This window comes from Eumetopias jubatus, unplaced genomic scaffold (assembly GCF_037043125.1).
Source record: "Eumetopias jubatus isolate StellerSeaLion01/CBP00866 unplaced genomic scaffold, mEumJub1_p1.0 scaffold_11, whole genome shotgun sequence".
Lineage (NCBI taxonomy): Eukaryota > Metazoa > Chordata > Mammalia > Carnivora > Otariidae > Eumetopias > Eumetopias jubatus.
The window spans coordinates 38,239,318-38,267,037 of NW_028274817.1; the positions used below are offsets into that span (position 1 = coordinate 38,239,318).

At 41.2% G+C, this 27,720-nt stretch overlaps 1 protein-coding gene across 2 annotated transcripts in view; it reads right to left on the reverse strand.

Moving 5' to 3' along the window:
- Positions 1-27,720, reverse strand: part of ATG4A (autophagy related 4A cysteine peptidase) — a 56,435-nt gene that overhangs the window by 13,388 nt on the left and 15,327 nt on the right. Inside the window, exons 1-4 of one of the 2 annotated variants that reach the window (XM_028089729.2) lie at positions 5,730-5,948; positions 5,547-5,657; positions 4,148-4,219; positions 1,730-1,828 (exon numbers count right to left, since the gene is read on the reverse strand). In XM_028089729.2, the coding sequence (XP_027945530.1) occupies positions 1,730-1,828; positions 4,148-4,219; positions 5,547-5,657; positions 5,730-5,754 (307 nt within the window). In that variant the 5' untranslated portion in view covers positions 5,755-5,948. Of the gene's footprint in view, positions 1-1,729; positions 1,829-4,147; positions 4,220-5,546; positions 5,658-5,729; positions 5,949-27,720 lie in introns of those variants that run through there. The other variant, XM_028089727.2, reaches the window with a different exon arrangement.

Here is a 27,720-nt window from a genome sequence, read left to right on the forward strand (position 1 = left end):
GGACCCGGAACAACTGCAAAAATTCTCCCTAATCTCCACTGTAGATGATGTGCTTCTCCCATCCCCTCAGCTCTAGGAACTCTGTCTCTCTGGGGCTTACTTGGTTTCTGAGACACAAATTTCTTTCCTGAGATTTTACAAAGAGTTTAACTTCACGACTGAAGTCTTCTTGAAGTCAAAGGCCATTATCTCCAGAGTCTTCTGATCTCTTTGCTTCTAATAGTTCTGAAACCAAAGTTTTAAACCTTGTAGCCAGCACAGTCTTCAGAAGGTGAACCGCATCCAACTTTTTTTTTTTTTTTTCATCATTTGCTACCAACTTGTCCAAGTTTGGGGAAATCCTGATTAGCTGGCTGCTAAGTACCACTAAATATTGACTGATGACAGTGATACGTGGGCACTCCACCTTAACAATGAAGTAAGTGAATAGGAAGCGCTCCAAAATACGTCTTTTACAAAATTCCATCTTTGAATTTATCTCAGCTGCAAGATCGATTTCCAAATTCTCCCTGCTGTTTGCTTTTCTGTTAAAACAACTCATACGGCTGACTGTGGGGTTTTATGTCTTCCTCACTTGCTTCCCACAAAAGTCACTTCCAGGAGAATCATCTTGCTGTGTTTTACACACGGGAAGTTAAAGAGAATGGATCTGCTCTGAGCCAGATGTGTACAGTGGAGACATCACTGCACAAGAAGTCGGGAGACCTGCCTTTGTCTATTCTCCAATCCATGCCTTCTCTTGGCTGTTTGACCCTGGGCAAGTCACCTTACTTCTTGAGCCTCAATTTCTTCATCTGTAAAACTGGAATTATGATACTCCCCAGGAGAAGCAGGTTCAGGTTATTCTAAACCCTGAAGAGAAGGCCTCAAAGCCCTAAAATCTCCCTGGATCTTTCCCATCTGCTCTGGCAACTGCAGCGGGATGCGTGAGGCTGCATGGGCGGGGTGGTGGCAGCCGGCGGGGGGGCGGGGGCGGGGGTTTGAAGGAATCTCAGGGAGAAACAGCCAATGAGCTCAGCAGGTACCTTCTCTTCCAAGGGGCCCTTTTCCTTCCTCATCCCCAGGTGAAACCCGCCTTTCACCCAAGTGCCTGCACGGGCACCCAGCCAAGGTCATCCTCCAGATGCCCACAGGGAAGCACGCACATGGCTCAAGAAAGCAAGACTCAAGGGCTTCAACAAAGATGACCGGAAGGTTCTTAATGAAGCGGCCTCCTGAGAAATCTAATTTAAGGATTCCTTCGTCGCCCAGTGGACATTCTCAGCGAACCCAAACCAAAATAGCACCCGCTCCCTCATCAAGCACTTCCTTTAGGTCACTTCCATCCCTCACCAGGCAGACATTTTAAACGAGGTCAAGAAACAGACCACTCGCCACACCCTTCTTCCTGCTCTCTTTGTTATCTGACCTGTTTAAGGACTTGCTTGAACAATAGTGAAGATGGAAACTCTAAATGACACCACTCCCTCCCTGTTCAATTCTGTCCCAGGAAAATAACTCTGGGGCTGGATGAGTCACAAGGAAATGCCGGCTGTTTCCTTCTCGTGGGAGGCTTTGGTGACTCGTCCCCCCCCCCCCCCCCCACCGCCGCCCGCCACTGGGGCCTGCAGAGAGCACTGTAGGGCCTTCAGCTCTGTTACCGAGTGTTCCTGCCACTCGGCCCCAATGCTAAGCCACCAGCAGGCAGTGCTAATGCAGAGGGCTCCGAGGGAGGACCCATTTAACTCACCCCTTCCCAAGTGTCTGCAGATCAGCGCCTGAGCCAGCATCATTTGTCCGCAGCGTAGCATACATCCCCAGCCAGCATCTGATGAAGGGCCCGTTCCCCCTGTTGGCAAAACGGACGGGAATGACTGTGAGTTCCCTAAATTGCCCTCTCCCAAAACATCAGCGTACGTGGGAATCATCTAAGACAGACAGACAGACACACGGACTCTGAAAAGAGAGGCGAGAGAGACAGCCAGACAGCCAACAGGGTTTGTTAGAGGGTGGGACTTGCAAAGGTGACGCAGAGTTAACCGAAAGTTTCTATGGCCAAAGACAAAACCTACAAATGAACAAACCCTGCCCCTCACGCTTCCTGCTTGGAGACTTCTCGCTCGGTGTGCATGCAGTTGTGGTCGATGACCGCCAGGTATGACTACCAATACTAACCCACACCATATCATTATCTGCCTGACCAAACCTGGCTTTGCTTGGCTCACTTCTCAGGGAAGCCAGTCTTAACCTTAGTTAAGGAATCAGTGCCACCAAGGGGAATCATCGGCGTGGTCAAAGAGATCTGGAAGGCTCTTGACTGTGCTAAATATACATCAGGAAGATCTGAACAGCAAGAAGGACAATATAAAATAGAGGAAAGAGGGCGCCTGGGTGGCTCAGATGGTTAAGCGTCTGCCTTCGGCTCAGGTCAAGATCCCAGAGTCCTGGGCTCAAGTCCCGCATTGGGCTCCCTGCTCCTTGGGAGCCTGCTTCTCCCTCTGCCTCTCTCTCTTTCATGAATAAATAAATAAAATCTTTAAAAAAATTAAAAATTAAAAAATAAATAAAATAGAGGAAAGAGTCCTAGATTAGGCATCAGAAGGACTGTCTCTAGATGCCTGATCCAAGTCTCAACTGTGGATTGGGAACAACAGCACATACCCTGCCTAGCATCGGGGGATACTGTAAACACTGAAGGAGAAAATATCTGTGAAAGCGTTCTACAACCCACTCAGGATGGTGTAAATATCTGGTGTTAAGCACATGGCCGTCATTAAAAACACTGCTAATACATGAGAAATGGGCCACATCTCTAAAAGGCCTAAAACCAGTTAACAAACGAAGTAAGACAATGGGTTCCACTTTAAGAATACCTGATGTAACGAAAACCCCACGTACGTGGCCAGCCTGAGCTCAATATCCTTTTTCGAGGTACCAGTGAAATCAAATAACTTGGATGGCAGAGGAGACATTCTGCTTTCGTTGCTTTCCATCCCCCCAACATGGAAGTGGAAAACGATGCTATGAGCACCACCTCACCAGACTGACTTTAAAGAGGGTCACCAGCCTCATAAGACGGCCATAGGGGACCACCCTTTTCCTTTGGTCATGGGGACTGAAGGAGAGTTGCTACAGTAAGACGGGGAGGATTGAGCCAACCCGTCAACTGGAAGGGGGAGCCCTTTGGCTCTTGCTAATGGCGGATTATAGGCCACGTTTGTACAAGAAGGATGCAGTGAAGTTCACATAAAGAAGAGATCGTCTATTGCCAAAACGTTGTCAGAGTTGAACTGCAAATGTTCTCAAGCCTTGTGAAGATCTCTTCACCTAGAGAAAGTTAACAGTTCCAAACCCCTGGGTACTAAAGATTGTTCTTGGATTGTTGTCCTGCTTGGGTACTCCTGCGGAGAGCAAACACTGCCCATGTAAACTTGGGTTTTGGGCACTTATCAGAAAAGAGGATTTCACTCCAGTTACTAGGTCCAGGCCTGCATCAAAACCAGTCAGACGGATTTTCTCTTAGGAGAACAGCTTCTATCATTTGGATTTGATGTACCCTTTTCCTACAGGGCCACGATACCGGGAATAGGCCACCCTACTCGCAAGCATTTTACGGATTTTCTCTAAAGGGAGGCTATTCGCTTAGCTTATTGACCTGTCCTGTTTTTCTAGACAGCAGCTGGTACCCTAACAGCCTATAATTAGTCCAAGGAAATCTATAATAATTCATCTTCCAGGGGCAAGGCGCTTTCATTTCATAGGGGGAAGACAACAAAGGAATTCTTTTCTTTCTTTCAAGGAATACTTGTCTTTAATGATCACGTAGCGCCACAAAGAAGTGGATTACAATTTAGTAAATATGACCCAAATTAGAAGTTTGACTTTCCTCGTGCTCCGGGAAGTAAAACGAGGAATACAATCTGGTGCCTGAACACTTGGAGTTGGACTCAAAAGTATGCTGGCGTGACACCTTAACGCCAAGGAACCATACACGATAAGGCACTTTGGCAATGAAACTTCCAAATAAAGTTTAAGACTTAGCTATTCCCCTAAAGCCTGTCCTTTGCCACAGTGAGCTGTTAATTCTGAGGTTTCTGTGAAGTCACTGATAACCTCAGGCAAGCTATCTACAAGGAAGAAAGCACAGCACAACAAATGATATACCTACCAATTGGTGAAAATTTCCTTCTGTATGTAAACCATAGGCGAGCACTTATATCAGACAACAGCTTAGATTTTTCTGTAATTAAATGTGAAATTACAATTAAATCACCATATCCCATCTAAAAATATCTGCCTTTGATTTCTGAGCCAGCAGCCAACTCATTTTCAAATAACCAGTCAATTCTATTGTAAGAGGGCAAGGGAAGTGCAGAGGAAACCCAATCTCATCTTAGCCAAGTAATTTCAGCATTCCTCCTCACCTAGGTTTGGACCAGAACTACTGGCTGGGTGGTTCCTTGTCTCCCTCTCACTGAGCAACATGGGGTCACAGCCAAAAGACAAGGAATAGGAAAAGCAAGGATAACCTACTAGCAAGGCAATCAGCCCCTGCCTGAATGATGACAGTTGGTTGGATCTCTCATCGGTACCCGCTGTCCATTATCTAAAACTGGGGGGGGGGGGCACATGTGTGTGCATGTGCATATGTTTAACTAAAAAGGAGAGATCCCTGCTAAGCAAATTAAGTGTGTAAAAGTGTGTCCACACTACCTATTGCAACTGGCATCATAATCTAAATGGACACAGAACATCACAAGTGCTTTTGTGTCTTTCTTCAAAGCATTTTTTGCATTGTGATCAGCCCCTTCCTACTTCCTCCTCCATGCTAGGGCCTCCAAAGAGGATCTCTCCTCAGATAAACAGAAAAAGCAGGGTTGACTCTCTCCAAGCTCAGGCTTCATCTGGGTGCTGGGTTGTTAGCAGTGTTAGGTGAAAAGGTCTTCCCCAATCTCTAAGTATACAAGGGTAGGGAAGAAATATCCCAGCCTCTTTCCCATCTAGCTGCAGTGGCTAAAAGTTCTATATGAGGTCAGAATACACCGAGACAGTAACAGTCAGTGGAAGATCGACAACTACAAGACTCCTTAGTGTCTGAGAGTTTCTGACAGCCATGGGCTGATTAGAAGTCCCCTAGGTGGCAGCGTTTTGAATCTAGACAGAAAAGGACACAAGGGAATGAGAAGTATGTAGCCCAGGCATTGCAGACTAAGTACTGGTCAGTGATACTAGGAGTGGGTGCATGGTTTATGAAACCCAAGGCTTACAGAATTCAGGGGCTCTCCTTTAAAGAGAAGAATAAAAATATATCTGACTTTTTCAAATTGTACCAACACTTAGGACCACATGAACTCCCCATGAACTCTTGGGGCCTTGGAAGGGACCTATGCAAGCAAGGGGTCTGAGGCTTGAACTCCTCTGGCTACAAGGTACATATATCTGCCTGAGTGCCATTAATGGTGACCAAAGTAACGTTCCACCAACCCGACAAGGAAAAATGGATAGGACCTTAACCTCGGGCACCCACCTCATTTGGGTTCTCACAGACAAATGCTACCAAACCTTACCCGTTTTGAGGAGATGCTGTTTCCCCAAGATCCATACCAGCTCATCTGTATCTGGAAATTCTTCTAGGTAGTCAGCAAAAATAGTAATCTGGTTTTCATACTTAGATAAAACTGAAAGAAAAGGAGAGAAACTCACAGCAAAATGTAAAGGAAGGTTTGCTTCTGTGGCTTACTGATTATTACCTCTGTCCTGAAGGTGGAAGGTCATTGGCTTGAATCACATGGAAGCAAATCCTTTTCTTTAAGGAACAAAGATACTCAGGAGGCCTCCAAGTCCTTTAGTAGAGGGCTTTCCTTTTGACCAGCTATATCTTTACCTCCCCTTTCTCATCGTCCCATTTGGCACCATCTCTGAATACTTAGTCGCAGTCATTTCAGAACCTTCCCGTCATGGGGTCTTTTTTTGTAAATAGCCACTTAGCTAGCTTGTCCTAAGCAAGAGTGTGTCGAGGTAATACGATAACACCTAATGTTTTCACACCTAACTCCTGCCCACGTCACAGGAAACACTGTGAGGTTTCAAGCAGCCAGTGGCTTTGGAAGGGGCTGTGACAAACGTGAAAGATAACACAGCTGTGAAAATGTAAGATTTCAGCTGGAAGCCCAGATGTTTTCACAGTACTCTCGTTTGCCATTTTATTCACATATGACTTCTGCAAAGAGGGATCTTGAAGCTGAAGATAAAACTAACTTGTTCTTGGGATTCACAGATGCCTGCGGTTCTCTCTCAAAATAAACCAACTGAATAAAACACAATTAAACATTGCAGTTCATGGGCCAGACTCTCAGAACTTAGGAGCACATAATGTGGGATGAGGTAAAATTCACTTTTGTACCACCTGTGGGGAAAGAGTCTGCTAAAAGAGTTAAGACTGACTTATGAAGGGGTCCTATCTCAAAAGTTCTCTTTAAGCAATTTTCGGAGAGAAAATAATATTGTAGGTGGTAAATAAGTTTCCAAGCTAGCCCACAAAAACCTATTTTAACCTGTAACCAGAGAAATCAAATTGATAGTATATTTCATAGTTCATACTTCAATGCACTGCAAGTTCAAAGCTAAGACATCCAACACACGCCTTCTCTGAGCTCTTGGAGGCTCCCCGGCTCCTATGGGGAAGGGAGCTCAGAGAGAGTAGGGGCCCTTTTGTGCAGCTCCAAGCAGCTGCAGGGACTCTCCCAAAGCCGTCCCTGAGAGCCCCATGGGAATAGTTTTCCTGTAAAAATGACATTGTGAGATATGTTTAACCCACTTCAAAGGAGGAATTGTTTTCTTTTGGCTTTGTTTTCTAAGGCAGGAGCATGTTGTTTTCATAGAAATAAGTGCTCCTAAATATAAATGTGTCCCATCTGATCATGAAAACAGGTTCACCTGCTCAAACTACTTGGTTGGAGGCTGAAGTTATACTATGTATAATTTGTGCAAATTGAAATTACAATTTGTTTGAAGTCATAATTTTAGAAACACACTACCCAGGGATACTGCTTTTCTCGAAACTTATTACAGAAGCCCAATCTTTCAGGGATTTAAGTAGCTTTTCTGCTCAGGATGTTGTTCATCATTAAGGTTAGAGGCTCCAGCAGTATTTCAAATCTAAAGAGGTTAGAAATGAGGCAGTCATTTTGTTCCCCAGCAAAAGCTCATCACTGCCGAATCTGCCAGGGAACCTGTGCCATCTTAGCCTTTCTTCCACTGGCCTCAGCCCCTGGCCCAGGCCCAGGAAATACCAGGCTAAAAATGACCACCCAGGTCAGGCCATCCCCAGGAGGTGGTGGACTGAGGTGGTGTAAGTCACACCATGTACCTTCCCACCCTACTCTCTACCCCTCACAGGCAGAAGAAATCAGGTCAAAATGAACATCCAGTGTAGCCTAGAAACAGAGTCAGAAAATAAGGAGCTTGAGAGGAGTGCAGGAAAGGGGCAGCCTGTCTGGCATTCCCTTGGTGGGGGTGAGGAAGGGCGGCAATGGATGAACGTACAGCATGTATGCATATAAGCCTTGGGTCTTTTTTTAGTACTGGCCAACAACAACAACAACAACATTTCTCTATCGCCGACCCTGTCTCAGTGAGTCATGGCCCAGCCATCTGGTCAAATTAGTACAGCCCCTTCAAGCCTGTGAGAACTGTGCTGCTTCATTTGGGATGGCCCTGACAAAAATGGTAGCCAGAGAATTGTCCCCTTGCTCTTCAGCATTTCTCGGGCCAGCAAGAAGGTCATTACTGTCTCTATTCTTCCTGATTCTCCCCTTAGAAGATGGACTCCCAGAATGCAGTGTGTCAGGCTACAGCCAGCCCCAGGTGAAGCCACGTGGATGAAGCAAATGAAAGCCAGCACAGAAGATAAGGTTAACAGAAGCAAAGAACGGTAACATGGGGAGGGTATATCCAGGGGAATATACCCTAGGAAAGGGGAATAGGTCATCCACAAGGAGAACTCAGAGCGATGAAGAAGCAAACTGGGACATCACCGAGGTGCAGAAGTGAAGTCGCATTTCCAACAGAATCACTTCTGACTAACACAGTCCTTTTTAAAGGATAAAGGATATCTTTATCTTGTCTTAAAAACAAGAAACAAGACATCAGCCCCATCTGAGTTCCTGCCCTTTCAGCCTCTTGAAAGAGATAGGGACTATACAGGCAGAGTTACAAAGACCGCAGCTGGGTGGACCAAGAATCTGCTTCTACAAGGTCTGATGAACAACAGGCTTAACTCTGTTCCATTTTACTTTAATAATGATTATTGCACTGAAGTCTCTGCTGGGTTGGCTTAGTGGTCAGCTAATAAATGAACAAAGACTTCCTTAAACTCCTGGAAACAGCAAGTTTCCCAATCTTGGCCAAGAGGCTCTGTGTACATGTTGGGACATGCTTCAACACTCAGCCAGGCAGGTGATAACTGCCTTAGTCTTCCCTTGTGCAGAGTTTGGGATCAGCCAGAGTGAAAGCTTAGAGCCCCCTCAGGTCTTTCCTGAGCACGTACACAACACTGGGAATGCATGCAGCCCTGAGTATGCAGATAGTCTTCCAGATTCCCAGGGGTATGTCCAAATTTTTCAAGCTCCAAGACATGCTATTCCTTAGCTTTTTCTTTTAAGCTTTTTGGTTATCTACTGCCTCAGGCAGCCATGAAGTTAATCAGTTGCCTCTATAATGGTTTTCTTATTTTATCATTTTATTTTTAATTGAAGTATAGATGACATACAATATTATATTAATTCTAGGTGTACAACACAGTGACTTGACAATTTATACATTACTCAGTGGTCAGCACAATAAGCGTAGCCACCCTCTGTCACCATATAAAATTATTACAATATTATTGACTATATTCCCTATGCTATACTTTCAGTCCCCATGACTTATTTATTTTATAACTGGAAGTTTATACTTCTTAATCCCCATCAACTATTTTACCCATCCCCTCACCCACCTCCCCTCTGGCAACCACCAGTTTGTTCTCTGTAATTATGAGTCTGTGCCTGGTTTGTTTGTTTGAAAGGAGGAATTGTTTTCTTTTGGCTTTGTTGTTGTTTAGATTCCACATTATATCATACCTGTCTTTCTCTGCCTGACTTATTTCATTTAACATAATACCCTCTAGATCCAACCATGTTGTCACAAATGGCAAGATTTCATTTGTTTTTATGGTTGAGTAATATTCCATTATACACACACACACACACACACACAATCTTCTTTATCCTTTCATCTACTGATGGACAGTTGGGTTGCTTCCATATCTTGGCTAGTGTAAATAATGCTATAACAAACATAGGGGTACATACATCTTTTCTAATTCGTGTTTTTGTTTTCTTCAGGTAAATACCCAGAAATGGAATTACTAGATCATATGATATTCCTATTTTTAATTTTTGAGGAACCTCCATACTGTTTCCCATGGTGGCTGCACCTCTAATAGTTTTATATATATATATATGAAAAAAGCCCCTGCCCCTCCAAGTCAGGCAAATAAATACAGTCTTGCAAGTGGGGTCTTCCAAGGAACCATCAGAAAGATCAAATAATGACAGTTCTCTAAAAATGAGGCTTGGGGTGCCTGGGTGGCTCAGTTGGTTAAGCACCTGCCTTCGGCTCAGGTCATGCATGATCTTGGGGTCCTGGGATCAAGCCCCACGTCAGACCCCCTGCTCAGCAGGGAGTCTGCTTCTCTCTCTCCCTCTGCCCCTGCCCCTCCCCCTGCTCATGCTCTCTCTCTCTCTTTCTCTATCTCTCTCAAATAAATAAACTTTTAAAAAATAAAATAAAAATGTGGCTTTACAGGAACTTCAACCCCATTCTGTGTCCTACAATGGCTGTCAGGCTACTGGCTTTCCCTGTGATTGGAGGCTATACATTCTCAAGGCTCCTCTAGGGCTGGAGAGCAACGGATGGGCATAGGGCAAGTGAAAACACCACAAAGCTCACTATTCTTACCAAAACGCAGCTGCTTTTCTTGAATAAATACTCCCCAGATCGTTGCAAGCCTTTGGTGAATGTCCACAGTTCTGAAAATGTTGATTCTGACCATTTTTGCCAGTTTTTTCCATTGTTAGACTGGATAGACTTTTCAGAGGCCCTCACTCTGCCATTTCTGCTATGTCTTACTTTAATACATTTTCCAGTCATTGACTAGATTTCTAAGGGTTATTTCATAAAATTGCAAGCAAATGAGAAAATGGCTTTGAACGACACATCTTCTAATAGGGCTTACCAGAGACACTTGTACATGACGGCTCCTAGATTCTGTGGGGCTTGTGTCCCACAAACCAACACAAATTCTCTAAACTGAAATGTCATGGTCACAGAATCTCAGGGCCAGAAGGGGCCGAGATACCACAGCATATCTTCCTTGTAGGCCACCTGATTCCAAAGGCATGCCAGAATACGGCTGATTCCAGAACAGCCTTCTCAGCAGTACATATATATTTAACATATCACATAACAACTTCAAAAACATAAGAAAATGTCTGTGGAAGATGGGTATGGTAAGAGTCGAATATTCATTAATACATTCATTCCATAAACTTTTACTGAGTACCTACTATGTGCACAGAGGCTAAAACATTACTGAGCTGTAGCATCCATCCTCCAAAAGCTTTTAATCTAGTGGAGAGGATAGGTCTGGGAACAACTAATAACAATAAGTACTATAATAAAGGAAAGTGATGTAATGTACAGCATAGGGAATATAGTCAATAATATTGTGATAATTTTGTACAATGACAGATGGTAATTAGCCCTACCAAGGTGATCATTTCATAATATATCAAAATATCAAAAAAAAAATCAAAATACTAGGTTGTACACCTGAAACTAATAGATTATTGTGTGTCAAGTATAACTCCATAAAGAAAGAAAGTGATGTGGAAAGCAACAAATGATTAATTCCAACTGGGGGTGAGTGGGCCTTCCACAACTTAGAGAAGGTGGTATCTGAGCTGAGCCCTAATGGAAATAAGATATAAGTGGGAAGGGGGAAGGGAAGAAATTCCTGGTTGAGGGAACATTAAAAGGATTTGGCAAGCAACTGAATGTGGGGTGGGGTTGGGGGGGAGAGAGAGAGATACAGGGAGAGAGGGAGGGAGAGAGACAAAAATAACTTGCAGTTTGCAAGTGTGGATGATTAAATGGGAGCAGAAAAACATGATGTGGGGTACAGAGATAAAGTGTGATCTAGCCAGAACCTGTAGGACTCATGGGTTTGGTTGATAAAAGGAGGGGGGTAAAAAAAAAAAAAAAGTGGAGGAAGTCAACCTGCGTGGGGATTGTGACAAGGGACATGGTAGACAGCAGGTAGATTAGCAGAGCCTCGGGAGGCAGGTGGAATTCAAAACAACACAGCTCAGCCTAAAATGTGCCTTCACCCCCTTCCTCCTGGGTCCACTCAGTGTTCTGGTCTCGCCAGCCTCTGCCCATCCAGGCACACACCCTGCCCCATCTGCCATTTCTCTTCCTCCCACTGCCCTGCTTTCCTGATAACCAAGAACCTAGAAAACAGAGAACTGGACAACAATTCTCGTCATTTCAAGGGGGACTGTCATGTCCCAAACTGCAAGTTTTCTTGAATGTATTCAGGAAGTCAAATCCTAGCGATGCTGGGTTGTCAAATAGTGCGAAAGACGTGAATGATTTCTCTACAGACCAGTATAAACTCTGGCACCCCAAGAAAACATTTATCATTTTAGACTTACAATATAGAATCTTAACCGAAGGGTTAGGATTCAGCTAGACTTTATGACTTTAGGAGATTCTATTGAGCTGACTGGTGCTGGTGGTGGTGGAGTGCAGGAGGCCGCACCTCACAAATTTCAGGGCAAATTCAGCAAAGGGATAACCAGTCCAGTTGGCAAAGGACCATTGTTGAGTGACTGACAAATGATAGCACCCTTTACAGCTAGAAAAATCAACTGCGCCATAAATAACTTGGCCTCACAAAATACATTTCTTACAGATTTCAGTCAATTCATCCTACTGACAATGGCAGCAAGAATCCAATGAAATGCAAAATTGGACTCTTTGGTTTTCCTTTAAAGTGATTCTTTTGGGGGCGCCTGGGTGGCTCAGTCAGTTAAGCGTCCAACTCTTGATTTTGGCTCAGGTTGTGATCTCAGGGTCATCAGATTAAGCCCCATGTGTGGCTCTGCGCTCAGTGGGGAGTCTGCTGGAGATTCTCTCTCCCTTTCCCTCTCTCTATCCTTCCCCCGCCGCTCTAAAATAAAAATGAGTAAATCTTTAAAGTGATTCTTTTGAAAAACTTGTTGCTTCTTTAAGTATATTTTTGTTGTTGTTCTCACTTAAGGACAAATTATTGTCTGCTATCTGCTGACTGAAATGCATTTAGAAACATCCATGAGGGAATGGGATTCCATGCACGAACTGGTAAGGAATGCACCTAACACACAGATCACTGCACCTCTAAATTGCTGCCCCTTTTTGCTTTTGATAAGGTAACTCTGCTCTTTTTGGAGAGATCTATTTTTCAGAAGAATAAAAAGATGCCATTTTGGTGAGGCTTATCTTCGTTGATAAGACAGAGAAGGCAGGACATTGGATGGATGGATGGATGGATGGATGGATGGATGGATGGATGGATGGATGGACGGATGGATGAATGGATGGATAGATGGATGGGTGGATAAAAAATATTTGACTGGCTTTATAATTCAAGACTTGAGGCAACTATCCCACAAACTGAGGTGAGAATCACCTTGATTATTTATCAACAGGTTTTGTTGTTAAGACTCAATCTACTAAGTGCAAAGTGTGGTTGCCGTCATGCAGTTGGTCCAAAAAAAGTCCCTGTGGTATTGCATCTTTGATTTTGGACAGTTTCCAAACCAAAAGAATAGGAATACTCAAATATAGGGCTTATGATTCATGTAGGAAGCAAGATATCATGAAAATATTTAGCAAAAATGAGGAATATATCAAATAATTTTTCTCTAACATAAAAAAATGTGGAGCCACCTGGGTGGCTCAGTTAAACGTCAGACTCCAGATTTCGGCTCAGGTCAGGATCTCAGGGTCGTGGGATCAAGCCCCAGGTTGGGCTCTGCACTGGGGGTGGAGCCTGCTTAATATTCTCACTCTCCCTCTCCCTCTGCCCCTCCCGCCCCCACACATGTGCATACCCTCTCTCTCTCTAAGAAAAAAATGTGGGTTTTTTTTTGGCAGGTGTAGAAAAGGAGGAATCACTCCTCACCACTCTTAAAAATAGCTCTAGCCTAGGAAACCTAAAGTTTAGGTTCTAGTCCTACCCTGCCACTAACTAGCTATGTGACCTTGAAGAACTTAACTGCACTTCTTTGGGCCTTAGATTCTCCATCTATAAAATGAGCAGTGTTTTTTCAAACAGCACATTGTAACTCCTCAGCAGGCTGTGAAATCTACACAGTGGGTCGCAGCCAGCATTTTTTAAAAATGAAATTAAATAGAACGGAAAAATATTAGAACATATCACATGTAATAAGGATTAATATCATTTCATGAGACTTGTTTGTGTGTATATAAACTGGGTGGCAATTTACAATATATTTCCCATTGTATTGCTGAATCAAAAAAGTTGGAAAGCCAGTGGTCTAGACCTACACTGTCCATACGGTAGCCACTAGCTACATCCAGCTGCTCACACTTAAACTGATTAAAATTAAATACAACTAAAATTCAAGTGACTCAGTTGCACTAGCCCCATTTCAAGCACTCGATAGCCACATGTGGCTAGTGGCTACCATAGTGGACAGCACAGCTATAGGATAGTTCCATCATCACAGCAAGTTCTATTGGGCTGACCTATCCTAACAACCTATCTATGGTTCTGGAGGCGGTAGAGGTAGGGTGGGTTGTTAGGAGGGGTACCTCAAGCTCTGGGGAAAGAAGATGGGTTTACTTGTCTCTTTCTTTTAAGAGAGTCTGTATGTGAATTTCTAAATAAGTGAGCCAACAATTACTTACTAACTTCTGTACTTGGTTCTGTGAGGGATACAGAGGATGTATCCTCAGAAACATTCACTAAATGTTAAATGAGCAATTGAAGGCATCATAAAAGCATAGTATCTAAAGATATGAGCCTTATGTCCATGAAAAATCTAACAATAAAAGGCAATGCATAAGCAAGTGTTGATAATAACTGAATGCTAGCAAAATCCAGAAGAGGGGGAAATCAATGAGCATTAGAGCTATCAGGAATGATTTCGAAGAGGACATGGGATTTTAACTGGTGCTTAAATGATTGCTTCAACTAGGATGAACAGAGATAAGACAGGAGAACATTCCAGATTAGGGGAATACTATGAAGTATGTGTGTGTCAGAGAGGGGGCTAAATTCTGGAGAATACTGGGCAATGAGATTAGAGAGAGGCCCGGGACTGGATGGTAGAGTCCAAGTCGCAGCCAAGCAATGGACAGCTTTCAGAGCGCTTTCACATGATCCTTGAGGCAGCCTCTTGAGATCTTTGCCAGGGCAAAGATCATTACTTCCAGTTTAGAGTTGAAGGAACTGAGTTTCAGGGAGCTGAAGAGACTTGCCCGGAGTCATATTAGCTAGTGAGCAGTATAACCAGGATTCAAACCAAGTTAACCTTTCCATCCGGTATTCTTCCCACTCTGCCTTGCTGTTAAAAGCTGCGTCCAAGGCGTTGGAGACAAGGGACAGCAATGAGAAAGTTGTTGTAATAATCCAGACATGAAGTGGTGAAGGCCTGGCCTAAGGTGGCAAGAAATCAGATGCTCTGGTTATATAACATACTATAAAAGAAACTGACAATGCAGTACCCACTGTTTATAGGGCAGAGTAAGTGTAGACAGTCCAAGGTTAGAAGAGTATTATTTTTTTAGTGTAATTATTTTTAACTGGAAGTGATCTAAACTACTCCGAAGGAATAAATATTAACAATATAATTCATATACTGTGTCCAGATTTTTCCAGACAGCTGATGGCAATGTTTTGGACACGGTTCCTAAGCAAACAACTCTTTATGTGTCTATGCATTTTTATGAGCCATTTCTGTCTTGCTAGTGCTTCCTTCCTCCGTCAGTTTCAATGTTCATTTCTCAGAACTAATTGGTCATATGATCTCTTTACCTCATCTAGATTTCCAGTGAGAAAGGACTAGTGCAAAAAGGTCAAGGAGCTACAGGCCTTGAAGTTTTTCCACACTATTTAGTAAAAGTAATTACTGGCAATTAATTAATAATAATTTACTAAGAAGATACTAAAATACACAATTACCAGACTAATCTTAACGGATCTCTTCACTTTTGTCATTGAGCTGCTCAAGAACTTGCTCGGGCTTCCAAGATTGCTCCAACTGATAGGAATCAAATATGAACTCATCAGCCTGGAATTTAAGGCTCTCTCCAATATGGCCACCTTCTACATTTATATTTGTTCTCCACTGCTCATTATTCCTTCAGGAGATCTACTCTTTTTGGCCAGAAGAAACCATATGATACATTGGAGGCTCTCTGCTCATTCATGTCCTACTTATATTTCAGTCCCACCTCAAATGCTACTTTCTCTATGAACCCTTCTTCAATTTTCCCACCAAGAAGTACTTTTCCCTTCTTCTAAGCTTCTACAGTCCCTTATTTTTATCTCTTTTATGGCACTGGGCACTTTGTTCTCCAGCTTATTATTATTTGCAGGCACGTCATCTCTCTGCTATTGGAACGAACTCCCATGTCAGTCCACGTAGTGCTTATCTCCATATCCCCTAAAGCTCCAATCATAGGGCTTTGCAAAAAGGTGTCCCCTAAGGCCCATCAAATGTTTATGGAATGAATGGGCACACTGACAAAAGTCTAAAAGCTGGTTTAGGGGCGCCTGGGTGGCTCAGATGGTTAAGCGTCTGCCTTCGGCTCAGGTCATGATCCCAGGGTCCTGGGATCGAGCCCCGCATCGGGCTCTCTGCTCGGCAGGGAGCCTGCTTCTCCCTCTCCCTCTACTGTTCCCCCTGCTTGTGCTCTCTCTGTCAAATAAATAAATAAAGCCTTTTAAAAAATAAAATAAAAGCTGTTTTATACCTTTATACAAACATCAATTTAACAATCCTTTGCGGAGTACCTACCATATGACCGACATTGTACTAGGCCTTGCGGATGGTAACATGTGTTAAGCAATCCCAAGTCTAATGGGAAGAGAGAAAGAAAGAGAGTTCATTTTTATGCAGTATGGTCAGTGTTTGCACGGGGGAGCTAAGGAAGCACAGCAGAGGACCATCTCAGATGTTCCTAGGGTACAGAGAAGGCTTGGGGAAGAGAGGTGATGACAGGACAGCCTTAAATGGTCAGAGTTAAGCAAATAGGGTAGGGGAAGGATGTTCCAGGCAGAGGAGCAGCTTGGATCAAAATGCCAAGGGCTGAGAGACTGTGGAATGGTGAGGCCATGTGGAGACTGTCAGGGGTTGAGGCTGGAGAGGCAAACAAGCCTAGGAGATGTTGGCCTTGGAAGCCTTGCTAAGGCTCCTGGACTTAACCCAGGCTTCATGGAGCCCCTGAACGCTTTCAAACACTCAGGAGGAAGTCTGGGTATCTCACCATGAGCAGAATAGAAACAGGGCAACAAGTAATTGCCTGTAATGCCAATCTTAGCTGTTGGCTTGTAAACATTATTAAATTAACTTCTGTTGAAAAAAAAAAAAAACAAACCTGAAGTGACCATCTTTGTCAGGGAAGGGGTTAAGGTGGGTCTCTGTCTTGGGGCATGCTCACTGGTACAGCACAATGGGAGAAACTCTCGAGTCCTTTCCAGGAACAGTAACTCTTCATTTAGGGAGGGCACTTGCCCAGTTTTTGCCTCTGTTTACAATCACCTCACCCGCTTCCAAGACCACGGGAATTTTCCCCATACCCTTTCAACATCACACTTCATTAGTAAACATTGCCAGCAGACATATGATGTTTAAAAATTCTTTACCTTTGATGTCATGTGAAATTATACTGCCAGAGTTAAGTTTTTGGATTGCATAAAATTATACATGTACCTTCACTTTCAAAACAAGAGTTGTATTCCAAGTTAACCCTAGGGCAAATTTCTGTAAAGTGTACTTCAGTTTCCAAAATTATTTTGTCATTATTTGAGCCACGTTGCCCCCCAAAAAAGACAGCTTTACTCCATCTAAAAAAGATGCAGTTTGCAATAAAATGGCTCCTCATCCCTGACACACGCTCTATGTACCAGACACCAGGAAAATAGATATCTATCTACTGAAAAGCATGAAAGACCCAGCCCACCAACCACAGCAAAAATACTCTCCAGTATCTGCCAGGCAGAAAAATCTTGATCTGCTAAACAAAACACAGATCCATTGTTAACTCCTAAAGTGGGGTTTCTTATAAGATGCTCAGCCATCAGTTCTCTCATTAATACTAAGTTAACTTATTCTAAGTTAAAAATGTCTTTTTATTGCACCTACCCTGGCGACTCCACTCCTAGGTTTATGGCCAAGAAAAATGAGTGCCAGTGTCCACTGAAATCTATGGTCAAAAATGCTCATAGCAGCTTTATTCATAATATCCAAAACCTAGAAACTATCCAAGTGTCTATCAATGGGGTGCTATTAACACAGTGTTAGTGTTCTCCCCAAATTCATATGTTGAAGCCCTAATCCCCAGTAAGATGGTATTTGGCGGTGGGCCCTTTGGAAGGTAATTAGGTCATGAGGATAGAATCCCCGTGAATGGGATCAGTTCCCTTAAAAGAAGAAACATCAGAGAGATGATCTCTCTCCATCGTGCGAGGACACAAGAAGAAGGTAGCCATTTGCAAGCCAGAGAGACCTCACCAGATACCAAACCTGCTGGTGCCACGATCTTGGGCTTCCCAGCCTCCAGAACTGTGAGAAATAAATGTTTGTTGTTTATGCCACCTGGTCTATGAAGTTTTGTTACAGCAGCCTGAATGGACTAAGACAAGGAGGATGGATCAACTGTGGTGAAACATTCATAATAATGGTACACAGCAACAAAAAGGAACTAATATTATGTACAAAACACAGATGAATCTCACAGACATGTTAAACAAAAGAAGCCAGACACAAAATAGTACATACGATATGATTCTGTTTATATAAAATCTGAAATCAGGCAAAACTAATCTATGATGATAGTGGTCAGTATAGTTGTTACCTTTGGGAGGTGGTGTTGGCTGGTGGGAGGAGGTAAAACGGAAACTTTGGAGCAGCAGAGGTGGGAGAAGAAGTGCTCTTTATCTTGATCTGGCTGGAGGGTGCACATACATAAAATTTCACTGAGCTGTATGCTTAAGATTTGTGTACTTAACTGTATGTAAACAATACCTCAATTCAAGAAAAGAGAAAAAGGTAAGTCTCTATACGGGATTTATTTCTGGTACAGATTGGCAGTACAGATCAAAATTATGCTAACAACAAAATATTCTTTGTTATCAGGAGCAGAGATATAGTAATTTCTCTCCCCCCCCCCGCAACACACACACATCAAATCCAAGTGAAAGTATTTTGGGGCTTCAGATATTATTAAATGTAGGGCTAATTTACTGGATTTTTCAACTTCTAGCATTCCAAAATGCTCTCTATTTTGCAGGCTCACTTTGATTACAAATTCCCAAATTTATTAATTCTTCTTTTCTACTATAGCATTAGTTGGTCTTCATCTGAGAAATATATTGAATTTTCCCCCATCTTAGTGGAAGAAAGTATAGTAGACTGAAGAAAACTCTAGCTTATGAATTAGAAGAGCCAGGTTCTATTTCTGCTCTCCTTTTGCTAAGCAAGTCACTTTGGGTTACTCTTTTAAACTAAGATTCCCTTTCCTTACCCATAAAATGTAGATAATACCTTCCCCATGGGCTATAGTGAGGATCAAATGAGAGAATGGATGTAAAAGTGCTTTGTAAACTTTAAGTGAGTGTTAATAACCCCAAAGCTAAGTGTTTCATTAGAACTTGTGCCTGGTCGTGGCCAAGAGAAAATGTACTTAAATTTCAAAGCTTGTACTTTAGTTTCGCACATCTTACATTTCACCAGAGAGTTAGGATCAGCAAGTGCACTCAAATTCTAACATCTCTGAAAAGTTGAAACAATTCCATGATAATAAATACTGAAAATAGATGTGTACAGGGAAGTAGGATGAATAACTGTTTCTTTCCTTTTCCCAATTATGATTTTGAAGTGTATCTCTAGCCATGTAATTTCCATTATATTCAGTTCATACTTCTAGAACTTTGAACTGCTTCTGCAACGCTCATGCCATAGTTCCCCCTCTCTGTTATGAATTTCACAATAACTGTCCCTAAAGGCTGTTCCCATTTCTACTTTCTGCCATCCATCGTGACCACGATAGCAAAATTTAAAAATACTCCCCACTCTGAGCTCCTTGTCAGAGACCTGAGTACTCCTCGTCACAGAGCCCCAAATAGAAAGTGCCTTTTCTTAAGTGTCACCTTTTGATGTTTGTTCCTCTGATGACAGGAAGTGATATAGGCCAGAGTTGCCTCAAAATGCTTCCTGTCACCAACTATTCTTTCCAGCAGATCCAGCAGGAAATGTCTGATTGGAGAGTCATGCAGTGTGAAAGGAGCTTGACAGAAGGAAAAACCAGGGTGATTTGGTTTCAAGGGCCCCAGTGGTTCCTGTTCCTGGAGATTTTGTTCTTAGTCCCACAGTTAAGTTCTCCAAATTAGAGCAAACCTACAGATAAACAAAACAGACTAGAGAAGGTAAACCCTGAAGTTTTCAGGACCCTTGAGAAGCATTCCCTTCAGCTATCGAGTCCCAGTCTTTCATGAACCTTCTGAGCTAGGGGATAAAAGCTGATTTTATAAAAGTAGATTGACAGCAGCAAGAAGGGCCAGCTGATAAGGAAACAGAGTATCATAAAAAGCTAATATGGATTCACATATACACACATACACAAAGACTAAATGGTCTGGGACCATGCAGTGCAGGGACAACCATTAAATCACATTTCAACAGGCCTTAGAATACCACTGCATTATAGCATATAATAACTTATAGTCATAACAATGATCCTCACTCAAAAAATTAGATTATGTCCATAAATGCTGTATAAGAAATCAGAGGAGTAAATTGCTTCTTGGTTGGGTTATTCCCCCCCCCTTTGGAAAATTCCATTCACGATTGTTAAAATGTTAAAGGCTTATGGTGCTTCAAGGGAATCATGAGCCATTTGGAAAATTGGTTACTCAAAATGCCTTTTTCCCAGAAAGAGTGAGGTAACTGAGGTTCTACTTTAGTCGGTAAGATGAGATGAATGCTGATGGTATAATAGACCCAAGTGTTATCAGGAGGTCAGAAAAAGGAGATGAGCCTGGGATAGCATAATCAGAGAAGGATTCATGGAGGAGGCAGGGCTCAGAGCTGGGTTTACTTTGAAGTCTCTCTCCATCCAAAGCCTGGTTCTGCCTTTTTTATGGCTACCCTTAAGCAGTCCTGCCAGGGTTTCAAGTTTAGAGTCACTAAACAAGACGGGCACGTACTGCATGGAGCACTGGGTGTTATGCACAAACAATGAATCATGGAACACTACATCAAAAATTAATGATGTATTGTATGGTGACTAACATAACATTATAAAAAAAAGAATAGTTTTAAGGGAAATGTAATGATAGTGAATAAAGAGAAAAATGGGATGCAGATCCTGTATCATAAAGGAGTTTGCTAAGGCTTCAACGTCTGAATAAGCAGAGCCTCTGGTACGGGCAGCAATTGCGGCAAGCAGCAAATAATTTGTGGGATCCACGGATGGGGTACCATCTGTACTCTGAAATTACTGGAAAAGCAAGGTGTAACAAAGAATTTTTACTTGATAGTCTACTTTTATTTAGTATATAGAAGTATACCAGTGGGAAAATAGAAAACATTACTGAAAGAAATTAAAGATGATACAAATAAATGGAAAGAGATCTGTGTTCATGGGTTGAAAGACTTAATATTGTTAAGATATCCATATTACCCAAAACAATCTACAGATTCAACACAATTCCTCAAAATCCCAACGGCATTTCTTGCAGAAATAGATAAATTCATAAGGAATCTCAAGGAATTCCAAAGAGCCAAAACGATTTTTAAAGAGAAGAACAAAGGATTCACACTTCCTTCATTCAAAACATATTTCAAAGATACAGTAGTCAAAACACTTTGATACTGGCATAAAGATAAACAAATTGACTAAGAGAATAGGCTAGAAAGCTCAGAAATAAACCATTGTATATATGGTCAAATGGTCTTTGACAAGGGTACCAAGACAACTCAAGGAGAAAAGGACAGTCCTTTTGACAAATGGTAGTGGGAAAACTGGATATCCACATGCAAAAGAAAGAAGTTGGACTCTTATCATACACCATATTCAAAAATTAACTCAAAATGAATTAAAGACCTAAACATAAGGGCGCCTGGGTGGCTCAGTTGGTTGGGCGACTGCCTTCGGCTCAGGTCATGATCCTGGAGTCCCGGGATCGAGTCCCACATCGGGCTCCTTGCTCAACGGGGAGTCTGCTTCTCCCTCTGACCCTCTTCCCTCTCGTGCTCTCTATCTCTCATTCTCTCTCTCTCTCTCAAATAAATAAATAAAATCTTAAAAAAAAAGACCTAAACATAAGATCTAAAAGTATAAAACGTCTAGAAGAAAACATAGAGGAAAAGCTTCCTGACGTTGGATGTGGCAATGACTTCTTGGATATTACACCAAAAGGACAAGTAACAAAAGCAAAAAACAACAAACAAATGGGACTGCAGCAAACTTCAAAACTTTTGTGCATTAAAGTACACAATCATCACACTGAAAAGGAAGCCTATGGAATGTGAGAAAATATTTGCAAATAATATAGCCATTAAGGGATTAATATCTGGAACACATAATGAACTCCTACAACTCAAAGACAAAAATCAAATAATCCAATCTTTTAAAATGGACAAATGACTTGAATAGACACTTCTCCAAAGATGATATATGAATAACCAACAAGCATATAAAAAATGCCCAACATCATTAATCATCAGAGAGACGTACATTAAAACTTCAATGATGTGGAATAAAAGGGGTAGCACAGAGGACAAGCGGGGAAGGGAGGGAAAACTGAATGGGAAGAAACCAGAGAGGGAGACAAACCAGGAGAGACTCTGGACTCTGGGGAACAAATTGAGGGTTACAGAGGGGAGAGGGTTGGGAGGATACGGTAACAAGGTGATGGGCATTAAGAAGGGCATGTGATGTGATGAGCACTGGGTGTTATACACAACTAGTGAATCATTGAATACTACATCAAAAACTAATGATGTATTATATGTTGGCTAATTGAACATAATAAAAAATAAAAAAAAAACTTCAATGAGCTATCACCTCATACCCATTAGGATGGCTATGGAAAATAACAAGAGTTATCAAGAATATAGAAGAGTTGGAAGCCTTGTACACTGTTGGTAGGATTGTAAAATGGTGCAACCACAATGGGAAACAATCCTGGAGGTTCCTCAAAAAATAAAAAATAGAATTGCCTTATGATCTGGCAATTCCATTTCTGGGTATACATATTCAAAAGAACTGAAATCAGGGTCTTGAAGAGATATTTGAACATCCATGTCCATAGCAGCATTATTCTCAGTAGCCAAGAGGTAGAAACAATCCAAATGTCCATTAGTGGATGACTGAATAAACAAAATGTGGTATATATGTATAAATGTACAATAAAATATTATTCAGCCTTAAAAAGGAAGGAAATCCTGTCATATGCTTCAATATGGATGAACCTTGAGGACACTACACTCAGTGAAAAAAAAAGCCAAAGAAGGACAAATACTGTATCATTCTACTTTACATGAGATATCAAAACTAGTCAAACTCATAGAAACAGAAAGTAGAATGGTGGCTGCCAGGGACTAGAAAAAAAGTAAGTTGCTGTTTAATGGGTACAGAGTTTCAAATTTTTAAGATGAAAAAGTTCCGGAGATCTATTTCATGATAATTGAATATATTTAACAGTACTAAACTATACACTTAAAATAAGAGAGTAATTTTTATGTTATGTGCTTTTTACCACAGAGTAAAAACAGTCAAAAAAGAAGAAGAAGAAGAAGAAGAAGAAGAAGAAGAAGAAGAAGAAGAAGAAGTACACCATTGTGGGTAGGAGTCAGTGATTTTATCCATTCTTAACTAGGTTTTTACAGTGAGAAAGGCTATAAGTAACAGAATTCATGTTTTAAGTAACCCCTTATACGTCTTCTGGTTCCAAGAAAAGACAGAATAAACACTTTCTTTATTCTTCCCAATAAACATGGCTAAAACACTGAACATTATATATATATAATATATACCGAACACTGGACATTATTTTATACATATATATATACACTATATATATATATTAATATCATTAATATCATGTAATATTTGTATATGATATAGCTTTGAAAGGTAGAGAGAAGATAGTCTGGCTAGGGACCTCAAGACCCAAGTAAGTTTTCTGGGTCTTGTTTTTGAGTAATGCATCCTGGACCCAGTGATGGAGAAGCCAGCCACCCAGAAGTACCAATGGGTCCAGACAAAAATAGACCCCAAAAAAGCTCTAGCCAAAGGAATACAAAGTGGTAGCCTAGCAAGATAAAAACCTTTTATTTTTTTTAAGATTTATTGATTTATTTGAGAGAGAGAGCGAGAGAGAAGGGGAAGGGGCAGGGGAAGAAGGAGAGAATCCTCAGGCAGACTTCCCAATGAGGCACAGAGCCCTGACATAGGCCTCGATCCCAGGACCCTGAGATCATGACCTGAGCTGAAATCAAGAGTCGGACACTTAATTGACGGAGCCACCCAGGTGCCCAAGGCAGAAACCTTTTAGATAATAACTTCTGTACTCTAGCCAAGCACCACAGGAAAAAAAAAAAAGGGGGCCCTACCCCACACCCATCAGCAAAGGCCAAGTGCAGAGCCTAGACTTCCAACTTCATCTGGCAGTAAACAGTCACACACCCACCTGCCCCTCTCTTTGAGGTGGGTTCAGAAGAGGCTTAGTGGGCATCTGGTAATTTCATCCCTGCCAGGCAGTAATGAAGCCCCCAGAACATGATGGAGAAGGAGGCCATAAGCAATAGCAAGATGTTCTTCTCTCTCCAAGCCAGGGTTCTGTCAGCAGAGGTCTAGTGGGGAGCGTGAAATTCTACCCCTGCCCAGTAATAATGAGATGCCCCTATTCCTACCCTAGTATCAATGAATGGTGAATGGGAAACCTTGAATCCCACCTCCCTCTGGCCATAATGAAGCTATGCTCCCATCCTTTCATCAGAGCAGTCTCAGAGCAGATATGCTAAAACAGAAGACTGAAATAAGATCCAGAGTCTCATAACATAATACTCAAAATGCCCAGGATACAACAGAAAATTCCTCATACAAAAAGCCAGGAGTATCTCAAGTTGAGTGAGAAAAGACAATCAATAGAAACCAACAGTGAAGGGCGCCTGGGTGGCTCAGATGGTTAAGCATCTGCCTTCAGCTCAGGTCATGATCCCAGGGTCCTGGGATCGAGTCCCGCATCGGGCTCCCTGCTCCTTGGGAGCCTGCTTCTCCCTCTGCTTCTCCCTCTGCCTCTCTCTCTCTCTGTCTCTTATGAATAAATAAATAAAATCTTTAAAAATAAATAAATAAATAATAAAGAAAGAAATAAAGAAACAGTGAGATAATACATATACTGGGCTCACCCAAGAAAAAATTTTTAATTAAGTTTTTATTTTAATTCCAGTATAGTTAACATATAGTGTTATATTAGTTTCAGGTGTACAATATAGTGATTCAACACTTCCATACATCACCTGGTATTCATCACAACAGGTGCACTCCTTGATCCCCATCACCTAGTTCACCCACCCCTCCACCCACCTCCCCTCTGGTAACCACCAGTTTGTTCTCTATAGTTAAGAGTCTGTTTCTTGGTTTCTCTCTCTCTTTTGTTTTCCATTGCTCATTTGTTTTGTTTCTTAAATTCCACATATGAGTGAGATCATATGGTATTTGTCTTTCTCTGACTGACTTATTTTGCTTAGCATAATACTAGCATTATCCTATACTCTAGTTCCATCCATGATGTTGCAAATGGCAAGATTTCATTCTTTTTCATGGCTGAATAATATTCCATTATATATACTAAACAAACATATACATGTATATACATGTAAAAATATATATATATATATATAAAATTTCTTTATCCATTCATCTATTGATGGACACTTGGGCTGCTTCCATATCTTGGCTATTGTAAATAATGTTACTATAAACATAAGGGTGCATGTTTGAATTAGTGTTTTTGTATTTTGGGGTAAATACACAGTAGTGCAGTTACTAGATCATAGGGTAGTTCTATTTTTGACTTTTAAAAAAGATTTTATTTATTTATTTTAGAGAGAGAGTGGGCAAGCAGGGGGAGGGGCATTGGGGATGGAGAGGGAGGGAGAGGGAGAGAATCATAAGCAGACTCCGCGCTGAGTGCGGAGCCTGATGCAGAGCTCAATCTTACGACCCTGAGATCATGACCTGAGCTGAAACCAAGAGTCAGACATTTAACCGAATGAGCCACCTAGGCTACCCTCTGTTTTTAACTTTTTGAGGAAACCGCTTACAGTTTTCCACAGTGGCTGCACCAGTTTGCATTCCCACCAATGGTGCATGAGTGTTCCATTTTCTCCACACTCTCACCAACACTTGTTTCTTGTTTTTTATTTTAACCATTTTGACAGATATCTCACTGTAGTTTTGATTTGCATTTCCCTGATGACGAGTGATGCTGAACATCTTTTCATGTGTCGGTTGGTCATATGGATGTCTTCTTTAGAGAAATGTCTGTTCATGTCTTCCACCCATTTTTTAATTGGATTATTCATGTTTTGGGCACTGAGTTTTATAAGTTCTTTATATATTTTAGATACTAACACATTATCAGAGACGTCATTTGAAAATATCTTCTCCCATTCAGTAGGTTGACTTTTAGTTTTGTTGATTGTTTCCTTCACTGTGCAGAAGCTTTTTATTTTGATGTAATACCAATAGTTTATTTTTGCTTTTATTTCCCTTGCCACAGTAGATAATATTTAGAAAAATGTTGCTATGGCTGATGTCAGAGACATTACTGCCTGTGCTCTCTTCTAAGACTTTTATGGACTAAGGTCTCACATTTAGGTCTTTAATCCATTTTGAGTTTCTCTTGGTGTATGGTGTAAAAAAGTGATCTAATTTCATTCTTTTGCATGTAGCAGACCAATTTTCCTAATACCATTTATTGAAGAGACTATCTTTTTCCCATTGGATATTCTTTCCTGCTTTGTCGAAGATTAACTGATCATATAATTGTGTGCTTATTTCTGGATTTTCTATTATGTTCCATTGATCTATGTGTCTATATTTGTACTAGTACCATGCTGTCTTGATTACTACAGCTTTGTGATATAACTTTGAGTCCGGAATTGTGATGCTTTCAGCTTTCCTTTTCTTTTTCAAGGTTGTTTTGGTTTTTATCATGAATGGATGTTGTACTTTGTCAAATGCTTTTTCTGCATCTATTGAAATGATATATAGTTTTTATCCTTTCTCTTATTGAGATGATGTATCACATTGACCGATTTGTGAATATTGAACCACTCTTGCATCCCAGAAATAAATCCCACTTGCTCATGGTGAATGATTTTTTTAATGTATTGTTGGAATCAGTTTACTAGTTTCTTGTTGAGGATTTTTACAAAGATACTGGCCTGTAGTTCTCTTTTTTTGTGTATGGTGTCTTTATCTGGTTTTGGTATCAGGGTGATACTGACTTCATAGAATAAATTTGGAGGTTTTCCCTCCTCTTCTATTTTTTAGACTAGTTTGAGAAGTATAGGTATTAAATCTTTACATGTCTGGTTGAATTTACCTGTGAAGCTGTTTGGTCCTGGACTTTTGTTTGTTGGGAGTTTTTTGATTACTGATTCAATCTCCTTGCTGGTAACTAGTCTGTTCAAATTTTCTCTTTCTTCCTGCTTCGGTTTTGGTAGGTTATATGTTTCTAGGAATTTATCCATTTCTTCTAGGTTGTCCAATTTGTTGGCATATAGGTTTTCATAATATTCTCTTACAATTATTTGTGTTTCTGTGGTGTTGGTTGTTATTTCTTCTCTTTTGTTTGTGATTTTGTTTATTTGAGTCTTTTTTCTTTCTTTCTTTTTTTTTTTTTGAGGAGTCTGGCTAGAGGTTTATCAAATACTAATAGGTGGTTTTTTAAAAAGATCAAGAAAATTGACAATCTTTAGCTACATTAGCTAAGAAAATAGAATACCCAGATAAATAAAAGCAGATATGAAAGAGGAAATATCATAACCAATGACACAGAAATTAAAAGGATTATCAGAGACTACTATGAACAATTATAAGCCAACAAATTAGACAAAGTAAAAGAAATGGTTGAATTCCTAAATATATACAACTCATCAATAATAAACTGTGAAGAACCAGAAAAATCTGAACAGAAGTATAACTAGTAAGGAGATTGACTCAGTCATCAAAAAACTCTGAACAAATAAAAGCCTAGGCCCAGATGGATTCACTGGTGAATTCTGTCAAACATTTAAAGAAGAATTAACTTCTTTTAAAGTATTAACTTTATTAGTTTTAATTTTATTCATTTATCTATCTATTTATTTATTTATTTTAAAGAGAGAG